This window comes from Sinocyclocheilus anshuiensis, unplaced genomic scaffold, assembly GCF_001515605.1.
Source record: "Sinocyclocheilus anshuiensis isolate Anshui unplaced genomic scaffold, SAMN03320099.WGS_v1.1 scaffold183, whole genome shotgun sequence".
In the NCBI taxonomy this organism is placed as follows: domain Eukaryota; kingdom Metazoa; phylum Chordata; class Actinopteri; order Cypriniformes; family Cyprinidae; genus Sinocyclocheilus; species Sinocyclocheilus anshuiensis.
Window position 1 is genome coordinate 4190052 of NW_015548309.1, and position 12911 is coordinate 4202962.

General features: G+C 34.2%; 1 protein-coding gene across 1 annotated transcript; it reads right to left on the bottom strand.

Annotated features, from left to right (window-relative positions):
• Positions 1–10576: 10576 nt before the first annotated feature.
• LOC107656415 (transmembrane protein 229A-like) lies at positions 10577–11885 on the bottom strand. Its single transcript, XM_016444277.1, has one exon. The coding sequence runs from the start codon at positions 11782–11784 to the stop codon at positions 10786–10788; it is 999 nt and encodes a 332-aa protein (XP_016299763.1). The 5' UTR covers positions 11785–11885; the 3' UTR covers positions 10577–10785.
• Positions 11886–12911: the final 1026 nt, after the last annotated feature.

Below are 12911 nucleotides of genomic sequence, written 5' to 3' on the forward strand. Positions count from 1 at the left end.
TTATATTTTTGACATAAAAAGTCATAATTATGAGATAAAAATTATTATGACACAAAAGTCAAAATTCTAAACATAAAAACCCCAATTTTTTGTTCATAACTTTGACTTTGTCAAAATAATTATGACATAAAAATGAAAAATTATGAATTTTGAATTCATGACAAGTCGAAATTATGAGATAAAAAAAATCTAAATTGGCCAAAGTCATAATTATGAGATAAAAAAAGTCAAAATTATGACATGAAAATCAGAATTTTTGGTCATAATTATGACTTTGATAATTTTGACTTGGTCAAAATAATTATAGCATTAAAAAATACAAACTATGACATCAATTCAAAATTACAATATAAAAGTCGAAGTCAAAATTGAGATAAAAAAAATCTGAATTTTTATAATAATTATGAATTTTTATATAATAATTTCAATGTTTTATATCAAAATAGTTGACAGACTCAAAATGATGGCATATGAGCAGCAATGCGTGTTTTTATAATTTGAAACAGACATGTTAACAGACCTTTGGAGTCAAGATTATGTGAACATGTGCATTTCTGCTGATGAGACTTAAATCATTGTTTTTACTCCAGATGCGGACGTTTTTGGAAGGCTTTAGTTAATTATATTTTTGACATAAAAAGTCATAATTATGAGATAAAAATTATTATGACACAAAAGTCAAAATTCTAAACATAAAAACCCCAATTTTTTGTTCATAACTTTGACTTTGTCAAAATAATTATGACATAAAAATGAAAAATTATGAATTTTGAATTCATGACAAGTCGAAATTATGAGATAAAAAAAATCTAAATTGGCCAAAGTCATAATTATGAGATAAAAAAAGTCAAAATTATGACATGAAAATCAGAATTTTTGGTCATAATTATGACTTTGATAATTTTGACTTGGTCAAAATAATTATAGCATTAAAAAATACAAACTATGACATCAATTCAAAATTACAATATAAAAGTCGAAGTCAAAATTGAGATAAAAAAAATCTGAATTTTTATAATAATTATGAATTTTTATATAATAATTTCAATGTTTTATATCAAAATAGTTGACAGACTCAAAATGATGGCATATTAAGTCATATTTATGAGTCAAAATTACAAGAAAAGTCACAATTTTAAATGCGATAACTAAAACCTTTTCTGTTAATTATAACGTTTTTATCTGAAAATAATTAACAAAAAGTCAAAATTATGACATATTAAGTTATTATTATGAGATGAAATAGTAAAATTTATGACAAGTCAACATTATGAGATAACAAAAGCATAATTACGAGATAAGAAATTATGACTTGACATTTTCTACTTTTTGGATCATAATTATTTTATCTTATAAATTCATGTAGTATGTCATAATTATTATATTTTGTAAATGTAAAAATTTCTGTCTATAATTATGACTTTGTATTTCATAATTTGGATTTTGTTTTGTCATAATTTTGACCATTTTATCTCATAACTGACTTATGGTGAGACTTCAATCATTGTTTTTACTTGTCACTATTACAAATAGTTTAAACATGAACAGCCATCTTTATTATGCTTGCAAAATATGCTTGGAATTACATTGGGAATTTACAGTGATGTCAAATATGCATTGCACATGGAGAAAATGCATTGCAATACTGTTTAGCCAAACCCTACCAGACTCATTAACTATAACTTTAAAACGGGTGTGTATTGTTTTGATATTGAGCTCAAAATCACACATAAGTCCTGAAATGAGTATTCAGACAGCATCAATCCTGCCTTCTCAGATTCAACTGGTCCTGCTGGGTTGAAAAGGTCAATAATCGTACAGCAGTGTTTTTTTTTTCTCCTGCACGGCTCCTGGAAGCAGCGCAGCAGCAGATCTCTGAGGGAGTCGGCTGCAGTTATGTAATGTGTGTTGTGTTGTGTTGCTTAGGTTGGAGCTGTGATTCTACTGTAACTCATTAAAAAAAGATGACAAAGTAAGAGAACTGAGAAACAGGACAATCATAAAAACAGGAGACATTGTGCTTTTCCAGAAGGTGAAGACCCAGATGATGTAAGCCTGTGTTACTAGACTGTTTGACAAGAAGAGAACATGCATGTGAGTCAAAGAGCAGCTGTGTGTTTGCCTGAAAACACTGGCCTCAGGACACACACACACACACACACACACACACACACACACACAGCTGGTTTATAAGTATGAACACAGGCCAGGAGGAAGTAACGCATCAAGAAAAATGTTGCGAGAAAGATAGAGACCAGTGACATGGAAAGAAGAACATATATGGAATTGCATTTCGGTCCCCACAAGAAAAAAAAAATGCTTTGGTAAATCATTATTATGACATAAAAAGTCATAACTATGACAAGAAATCATAATTATGAGATAAAGGTCAAAATTACGAGATAAAAATCATTATTATGAGATAAAAAAGTCTTTATGACATTAAAGTTAAAATTATGACATGTCAGTTTTTTAAACATTATAATTATGATTTCTTTGTCAAATAGACATAAAAAGCAAATTGACATAAAAAGTCAAAATTATGATATGAAAAGTCTAAATTTTTAATGTCATAATTATGACTTTGTCAAAATAATAATGTAAAGTCAAAACTATGACATATTTAAGATAAAAAGTCATAATTGCAACATAAAAAAACCCCAAAACTGACATTAAGTCATAATTATGAGATAAAAAGTCAAAATTACAAGATAAAAAGTCGTCAAATTTTTTTATAATTATGACCTTTTTGTCAATTGACATAAAATGTCAAAATGATCACATAAAAAGTCATATTTTTAACTGTCATAATTATGACTTTTTATATAAAACAATTATGACAAAATTAAAATTATGAGATATTATTTCATAATTATAAGACAAAAAGTCATAATTATGACATAATTGAAAATAAAAAAAGTCACAAGTATGACATAATTATGAGATAAAAGTCTAATTTGTTACAAGTAAAAAAATGTAGGCCATAATAATGACTTTATCTCATAATTAGACATCGTATGTCATAATCAATATTTTGTGTCAATTTCATTCAGACCTGGCCAAACATCAGCACTAAACCAGACTGTCTTCCCAGTAAGGATGTCTAGCATCCTATTTCAGAAGCTCATGCAAAGCAGGGTGCCGTGCACATGATTTTAACACTGCCAGTATAAATACTGCTGTCACATCCTATAGAAATCAGCAGAGCGTGGCGGAAATATTTGGCAGCTAAACCGTATCCTGCACAGCTGACGGCACCAGCACTGGCTAAATATTGACCTAAAGATGTCAGCACTGCACAGCAAGCAAATGTGATTCCTCAGTATTTTTTGACCTTGTTTCTCGCTTTAGCAGCAGAAGACACATCATGTTGTAATTCTCTTCATGTCCTCTGGGTGGCAGTGGACACCTTATTATTTTTCATATGGGAACGGTGAACTTAAACCAACAATATCATATTCAACACCAGTAAGTCTGTAATAAATGCTTATGAAAATGTATGATGTTGAGGTGTTTTATGGAGCAACTTGTGTGCTGAACTGTAATATTTAGGGTTGGTGTTTTGAAATGAGCAATAAAAAACATGTCTAGAATGTGACATTTAACCTGTTTTGTATACTACACAAATACACCCAAACTGTGTAATGTAAGTTGGCACACCTCATCACGACCTCTGCAAGAGTGGGCTTGTTTATGAGACTTTTTGTCAAGATTTTTTTATTTCACTGCATTATCAAAGATGGAAGTTTTGTTATGCTATTTACCGCATCTCTTTATTTTCTAAATTGATTCGATCATTTGCACACTATATGCTGTATGTCAGGGATGCTAAACACTGAAAACACAAGCCTTGGAGAGCTCAGCTGATGTCAGATCAGTATGACATCACTGTAGGTGTATAAGAAGAGCATACGGGTCAAGTCTGAGGTTACAGCCCCATTATTGTGAACGCATGAGAGGGGATTTGGTTTCAGGATATAAAATCACACTATCGTTTGTCCTCACCTCTGAGCTGCTCTTCAGAGGGAGCAGCTCAACAGCATCGATGAGAGCGCGACGCTGGGGGCCGCAGGAGCCGTGCTGTGGGGGCCAGTGCTGATTACAGAGACAAGGCAATGAAACTTAATCAGACCACAATTGCACTACACTCAGAAAGTCTGAAGTACATTTAGATAATTAGTGGTGCTTGCTAAGATATAAAGTTGGAATACATCACACGATTTCCCCCAGATTTTTCTCCCAATTCACAGTCTGGAAAGGTTGGCACTATTTTGTTTGATATTTTTTAGCAGATTTTAGAACGCAATTTTGAAGTAGTTTTTATTTTTACATTTTCAGTTTTTATTATAATTTTTGTTTAAATATTAGTATTTTTTGTTGCCATTTTCTATTATTATTATTATTATTATTATTATTATTTTAATATTTATATTCAGCTTTAATGTATTTTTATTTCAGTTTTGGTGTTAGTTATTTTAGTACTTCAACTTATTTTATTTCAGTTAGTTGCCAAGACAACATTTCTAATGTTTAAGTCAGTAAATCTAATATGCCTGGTGTTTTAACATGTTCATATTTGTCATGAACTGTATCCAGCCTTACAGATCAGAACAACTACATAGCAATGTACTAACAACCACTCAGAACACCATAGCAATGCCCTGACATCAACTTGCTATTTCATATGCATGCTTTTATCTAATCTGATCTACTTTTCTAAACCAGACTTCCTATGTGTGTTTTTCTGTGCATCTGGACAGCACTATCAACCACTAGGGATGAAGTCAGCTAAAATGGGCTATCAGGTAAAATGGGCCAAATAAGGTTGTCGCTTCATATCGCTTTAAATTTTACAGCCAATCACAATAACTGATCTTGCATTGTTGCTTCAACACTTGTTGACATGTTACAATAATTTTGATTGGTCTGAGTTTGAGTGTTACATGAAGCTTGTCAGAGAAATTGTAAGGTAAATGAGCCGGACATAGTAAATTTAATTAATCACTAATAAGGGTACTAAAGCAATTATAAGTAAGCTTACCAACAAAGTAAGGTTAGGTTAAGGTTAAGGTGCACTTTCAAATACACCCTCTTTCAAATAAAAACGTTTAATTTAAAAAACGAAACAGATTTTTGTGAAAAAGGTCATTTTAGGTAGAAATGGCTGGTTAAGCTAAAATGGGCCACAATTTTCAGCTAAAATGGGCTGAATACACACACGCTTACACAGAAATTGAGGGTGAAAATAGGTTTATAGGCCTAAATATGTATCCATACAAAATCTTAAGAGTCTTTTTTTTTTAAATTTGCATTGCAGACAGTATGGCAGGAGGACAAGCAAAGAAAGGAAACGGAGAGAAAAAAAGAGAAAGGGAAAGAAAGGAAGATGTCAGTACAACCAATGGAAAAATGACAGAATGAGGGGTGCCATTAATGAATACCAGGAGACAGTTGAGAGAGGGCAGACAGTTAATGGTAGCTTTTGCTGAATACACACACGCTTACACAGAAATTAAGGGTGAAAATAGGTTTATAGGCCTAAATATGTATCCATACAAAATCTTAAGAGTCTTTTTTTTTTTAATTTGCATTGCAGACAGTATGGCAGGAGGACAAGCAAAGAAAGGAAACGGAGAGAAAAAAAGAGAAAGGGAAAGAAAGGAAGATGTCAGTACAACCAATGGAAAAATGACAGAATGAGGGGTGCCATTAATGAATACCAGGAGACAGTTGAGAGAGGGCAGACAGTTAATGGTAGCTTTTTAGCAAGGGCTTGGAACATTCTAAAGACCATTTTGCCTTTGAAGGGAATGCGGCAAAAGGTCTAACTGGCCTGACTAGGTGCAATGTTAAGACCTACAGTAGCTACAGGAAATTAAAGTGTTTTTGTGTTTTGTTTTTTTCTAATCTTTAACTAAATGTTTGACAAATATATGTACACACAAAAGACACCAATGCACAGAAACACACACCTACAACATCAGTTCATTTTTAATTGCATTGTTTAATGAGATATCCGTTCAACTTTCTATCTAATGAAATACATTTATGGTGTTGTTGCTATGGCACACTAAAGGCAATAGTGTCAATTTACTGTTAAAAAAAATGATTTCAGACGAAATTACCTGTGTTGTTCTCTTTTTATATTGGCCCATTTTACCTGAATGTTGTGCCGTGGCTCAAGAAGGTACCTGCTCATACTCTAACTCTCATAATTTTAAAACAATTTTAAATTTGAAGTCATTTACCAAAATGTGGCCCATTTTAGCTGAGTTCGCCTACACCATCAATGTCACCACCGCAAACCTGCAGCAATTTCCTGTGCTTCCTGGGCACTGTGTGAGAAGAGACGACAACTCTGACCACTATCTCCATCTCAGCACTGCCAGCTTCAGCATTCAGAAGAGCACAAATGTACAACATGACTAAGGCCCAATATGGCCTAATATACAAGAACTATTTTCCATTTTAGTTATTGATGGCTGGTTACTACATTGCTAAATCATTAACATGCATACATCACAGCTCCTCTTATCAGCTTTGTGGTGAGACACATTCTGAGTCATTGTCAGACGAGAGCAAAAGGCTGCAGCTGTATGCGGCCCTGCATGTGATGCTTTGAATATCATTTGACTATTTAAATCTAGAGTGTAAATATTAGGGTTGGTGGTTGAGACTGAGAACTGGTCATTTGCTGCATTTGGCACCTCTGAAAAACACACTTACTGAAAGATTGCATTCTGCACACACTGATTACAAACTAGAAGTAGTTTCTAAACAGATTACTAATGATTCACAAGGGAAGAAACTCATCCATGTGCACTGCTCATTGATGAATAGCATGCTTTCTTCTGAGTACTTAAAACTCGGGTTTACACTAAAACCCTGTTAAACACTAAAGCAGATTAGAGCTGATGCTTTATCCTTTACTCATGGCAAGAAAAGGTCCTTAGACCAACCTTGAATAGCAGCCATGCATTCTTTGTTTTAGGAACAATGTCACATGTTAAACTTATGCATTGCAACTCATCCTTAAAAGTACAACATGAGCAATCTTCTATACAAATGCACAGTTAACAGGGAACGTTCTCGGAACATTCTGGCAAGGTTCTCTCAAAGTTATGAACAAACATTATTCCAGGAATGTTAATAGAAAGTTAATTCAAAGTTATCTGTTCTTAAATAACGTTTAAGACCAAAAATGTTACTTAATGTTACCCAACCGCTGGGTCAAAACAACCCAATAGCTGGGTTTGTCCCTTTTTAACCCAGCGCTGGGTTATATTTAACCTAGCATTTTTTAGAGTATACATATTTTTTTTTTAAACACTTAAAAAACTGACAGATATAACACTGATCATCACTTCTAGTCTGTTAAGTCTCAAAGGGCAAGAATCATATGGGACGTGTACATAAACCCAACGGTGGCTGTTTTGTGTCTCGACATCAGATATGGAAAATATGCAGGTCTCTTTAGTAACAGCCAAATCTCTCCTGCCCTGACTAGAGTATGGAGAGCACAGTCACCACGACAACACTGAAAAACACCCCAAAATACACCATACGTCACGTTTGATCTGTTTAATTTGATCAGTGTAATGAGTGCATAGTCTGAACTGAGACAAAGATGTGCTACAAGTTTAAAATGCAATAAATTGAAGAAGTGCATCAAATGATTTCTATCATTCTAGACTCAGACTAACATCCATAAAATGATCTAGCTGTAGCACTAATTACATAGACAGGAAAATGATCAAATTCATCACCAGCTCATTCCTCCAATTATACAAAATGTTCTTCCTCAAAGTCAGAGGGACGAAACAGCACATTTGAGCAGCTGCCGAGAGTCTTTACATCAACAAGTGAGTGCATGCATGAAGGAAAAATATTTCAGTGACTTTTATGAATTATAGAAAGCTGTTTATTCCTCTCACAGGACAAAATCTGTATTTTTTTTTTTCTAAAAAGTTGCTAAAATCAGAATTTTAAGGGCTGATGTTAAAGGAATAGTTTACCCAAAAATGAAAATTTGCTAAAAATGTGCCCTCAGGCTAATGAAGATGTAGAGTTTGTTTCTTCATGGGAACAGATTTGGAGAAATGTAGCATTACATCATTTGTTTACCAATGGATCCTCTGCAGTGAATGGGTGCCGTCAGAATGAGAGTCCAAACAGCTGATAAAAACATCACAATAATCCACATGTAATCCACACCACTCCAGTCCATCAGTTAACATCCAGAGAAGTGAAACTGCGTATTTCCGGCTAAAATATGAGTCCTCTATCCATAATAATGCTTTCTCCAGTGAAAGTCATCTCATCTGAATCAGGAGAGAAATATGCACAGATCAAGCACCGTTTAAAAGTGAAAACAGTCCAAAACAGTTCTAAACAAATATGTGGGTGGATTTTGATGAGAGGACAACAGGGGATGGACTTTTTCACTGGAGGAAACATTATTATGGATGATGTATTATTGGCCAGAAGCCAATGTTTTAAAGTTAAAACACCTTAATGATGGATTTGTTTATCACAGATATGCTGGAGTAGTGTGGATTATTGTGATGTTTTAATCAGCTGTTTGGACGCTCATTCTGACGGCACCCATTCACTGCAGAGGATCCATTGCTGAGCAAGTGATGCAATGCTACATTTCTCAAAATCTGTTCTGATGAAGAAACAAACTCATCTACATCTTGAATGTACCGAGTGTGAGTAAATGTTCAGCAAATTTTCATATTTAGATGACCTATCACTTTAAAGATGTATTATTCTAAGCTTTGGCAGTTTCGCTTAGACACATCTTTTAGAAAAGGAATAATCTTTCACAAAGAGCAAAAGGTATACAGATAAATTCAGTCATATAGTCAACAATGAGTCTTTTGAGGGATCACAACAGTTCACAGGATCACAGGAATTCACAGTGCATGGTGCTCATATGTTTGATAAAGTTGGACCGTTTTGAAAGTCCTAGTATTTTGAGACAACGTCTTTTATAAATGCTCAGCTTTAGCTGCCATAAGTAATTGATCTCAATTACAAATCTGTGTTTTCTTTATTCCACAAACTCTGCATCTCAAGGCCTTGTTTTTACAGAAGATGAACTGAGATACGCCTGAACTTATTTCCGTATGGATGTAATACTTCTAAAGAGTTTTGATTTCAGAAGTCCAGCTGCCTAGAAGCGTGAATGAAGGCACTCAGTTGCTGTTGTCCCGGTTAAAGCTAAAGGAATTACTCCGTAAAGAGTCAAAGTTTATCTCACAATCAGTTTTGCTACAATTTGTGCAGAGTGGCTCATTATCAGGGCAAATTGGATGCTTGAATGCTGCTGTCTCGACATGCAAAATCCTGACGCATGCAGTTACAAGGGGAGATCGTCCTCATAAATCCCATCATGCAGTAGAACTATCAACCAGACGCCCAATATTCAATAACCATCAGAGCCCAGCAGTGTTATTTGTGTTAGTAATTTGTGAAATCCTGCTGTGTGTGTGCAATGGCAGCTCATAAGGTTTATCTTGAACACATAGGTTTAAAAGCACATTAACACTGCTAATGCAGCTACCCTTATTTCTCTGAGGAAATATTTCTCTGAGGGTGCAATGCTGGTACAAGTATCCCCCTGAGAACCAGCAATTTATGTTTTTTTTTTTTATGTTTATACCTCTGAGAACATGTGTGTCTGTCCTTGTGTGCACTTCCTGGGCTTTTCAGTCACACCAAATGTTTGGGGGTTTTCATGTGACTTCATAAAATAAAAACATTCAAATAAATTTGGGGAGAACAGGACAAGTTGTCACACATGAAACTTGTCAAAGTCACATCTGAGTAACTACAGTTTCGAAAGTCTATCTATCTATCTATCTATCTATCTATCTATCCATCCAAAAAATTTCCTTTGAAACCATTTTTGCTCAGAAATTGGTAGTAAATTTAACAAATAAGTGCAAAGAAACAGCAAGTAACACATTGAAATAAATAGGAAATTTGAAAGTTGCAAGACTGAAATTGAATTTTCTTAAAAAATTAGTTTTACTGTGTGTGTGTATGTATACATATATATATAGTAAAATATCATTGTTTTTAAAAATTCTGTCCTCCAAGCAAAAAAAGTCAGTATTATATATATATATATATATATATTTTTTTTTTTTTATTGTCACATTTTTTATCAGGGCATGCTGTCACATGTGTATTAAATGTTGTTTAAAATTTTACAGAATTAATGTTATAATTAATTTTGATTATAAATTCATATGAATTAATATAAAAATTATAAATTATAAAATAATATAAAATATTATTATATAAAGTATATACCACTATAATATAACGGTATTATTAATTATTATAAAATGACTAATATACTTTATATAAATACTATATATTCTACTAATTTACTACTATTGGCTACAACAATGATATTTGTCTATATGTTAACTTACACATTTTTATGGTTTCATGCTTTTTTGTGCTTCACAATTTTTAGTATTTAAATTTAGCACAAAAGCTATTAAACAGCCTATGATATCCTAACTGAAGTCAGGTTCCCATTGTGACAACTTACCCCATATAATGTGACAACATGCCCCACTTATAGTGTTTAATTAAAGGACAGTATTTTTTTCTGGGTTCTACCGGCATATGTCGATACAGAAATTGACTTTCAAAAATAAACCTGGAGTGACAACTAGCCCTGACCTCCCCTTTTTAAAAAGATTCTTAATTCTTTCTCAAGCATCAAACATTCAAATGCCTTTCTGCTGGTCCCAGGAGGATATATTAGGAAAAGCCCACGTGCAATTTATCCTTCTCCAGCTTCCTTTTTGGCAGCATGCGTCCATTGGCACCAGCGTTTGGCATTTCCTCGTTATTCCTATCACTGCACACAACCCTCAGCAGAATATTCGACAAGACGTCTTGATACAGACTCAGACAGACCCATCCTGGAAGATACAGCAACGTCACCAGTCCCATTAAATTGAGAGGGTAGTGGGAATAGTCCCAGGAACAGGCGTCATAGTGTCTCAGAGCGAAGCCCCAGCTGAACTCCCACGTGTAAATGAAGCAGATGTAGATGGGAAGCCGCTGCAAAGTTCCCCATCCTCTCCTGAAGTGCAGATGGAGGTAGAGCTTCTCCACCACGAAGCTGCAGCTTCCATACATGAGGAAGGACCACAGGGACGTGTGGCCCCTCAAGGTCCGGTCTGCTTTCTCAAACAAGTTGAACACAGAGGTGAAGAGCACCTCGTCCAGAAAGCCATGCATCCCGAAGAACACGAAGCGCAGGACGCCGGGTAACCCGTTTGGGCAGGATGACCTCAATAACACCCGCTTGTCCTGATACTGCAGACGCAGGAAGACTTTATGAAAGACATTCGTGAAGTACAAAGCGAGGATGTAATGCACAACGAGCTGCGTGATGGAAACCACTCTGATATTCTCCGTGCAGGTCACCACATTCCCTATTAAGATCTGCAGGCAGATGTACAAGGACGGATAGAAGACGAGGTGGAAAACGACAGGTCGCTCTTGGAAGCATCTTTTTTGCAGGTAGATCTTCTCCAAAAGCAGATGCGTGATGGAGTGCACGATGCACAAGTACGGAGAGGAGAATCCCAGCAGTCTGAAGTCGTTGTCATCCAGGAACCGGCGGCCGGAGGACAGCAGGATGTCCAGCGTGACTCCGTGCATCCCGTAGAAATACATGCGCATCCACTGCGGTAAAGCGCTCGCGTCGCGCGCTCGCAGGCTCTCCGCTCGTCTCGTCGTCATCATCATGTCTGTCCTCAAACGCACTCAGATGTCGATGCGTCTTTGTCTGACGGTCATTTTACGCCCCCACGAAGGCCAAAATCTCACTAACCGCATTTGTACTTGCACGGTCATTCGAAGGAGCGAAATGGGAAGAAAAGAAAAGACAGACACATAATAAAACCCACCACAAGATGGCGCTGTCCTATTCATCCAAACCTATACAAAGTACAACGTCTCAAAAGTTCTTACGCCATTATACACATCAACACAATGATATTATATTATATTATATTATATTATATTAAATGTTTTATAAATACATTTTATTTATATATTAAAATTAAAATCATTTTATTTTATTGTTATATAGTATTTAATGTTTTTTTTATATATTTTAGATTTTATATATTACATTTAATTAAGATTTTTGTGTTATTTTATAAAATAGCATACTATTATATCATATTAGATACTATTATATATTACTATTATATTATATATTAGTAAAATATACTATTTTATATATGTATATGTGTGTGTGTGTGTGACATTACATTTTTTATTTTATTGCTGTATGTATATTATTTTAGATTTTTTATATTTAATTATATTAATTTTTACGTTTTCTTTTATAAAAATACTATATTACATAAATATATGTTATTCTTTATAAATACTATATTACATACATATATTAACACTTTTATATTTATACTGATTATATATCGTTATATACGTTATCTTTATTATATATATTAATTATTTTATTGCTTTATATTATTTTAGATTTTTTTCTACTATTTGATATTAGGCCTATTATTAATACTTTTAAAATATGTATTTTATTTTTATTTTATAAAAGTACTATAGATGATATAAATATATTATATATTTATACTTTATGAATACGTTGGGCCCTATTTTAACGATCTAAGCGCATGGGCGCAGGTGCACTTTAGGGCGTGTCCTAGTTTAAAAACGGAAAAAATGGTCGGCAATGGTTCAAAAGGGTCATAGGTGTGTTTTGGGCGTAGCGTGCAAACCAATCAGTCTCATCTCCCATTCCCTTTAAAAGCAAGCTGCGCTTGCACCATGGCGGAATCTGCAAGTGCAAAGACTGAACTCTTCTCCAGAGAGGAAACGGACCTACG

Excerpts from the sequence above, each read along its gene's own strand:
- LOC107656415 (XM_016444277.1), bottom strand. The coding sequence starts at position 11,784 with ATGATGATGACGACGAGACGAGCGGAGAGCCTGCGAGCGCGCGACGCG.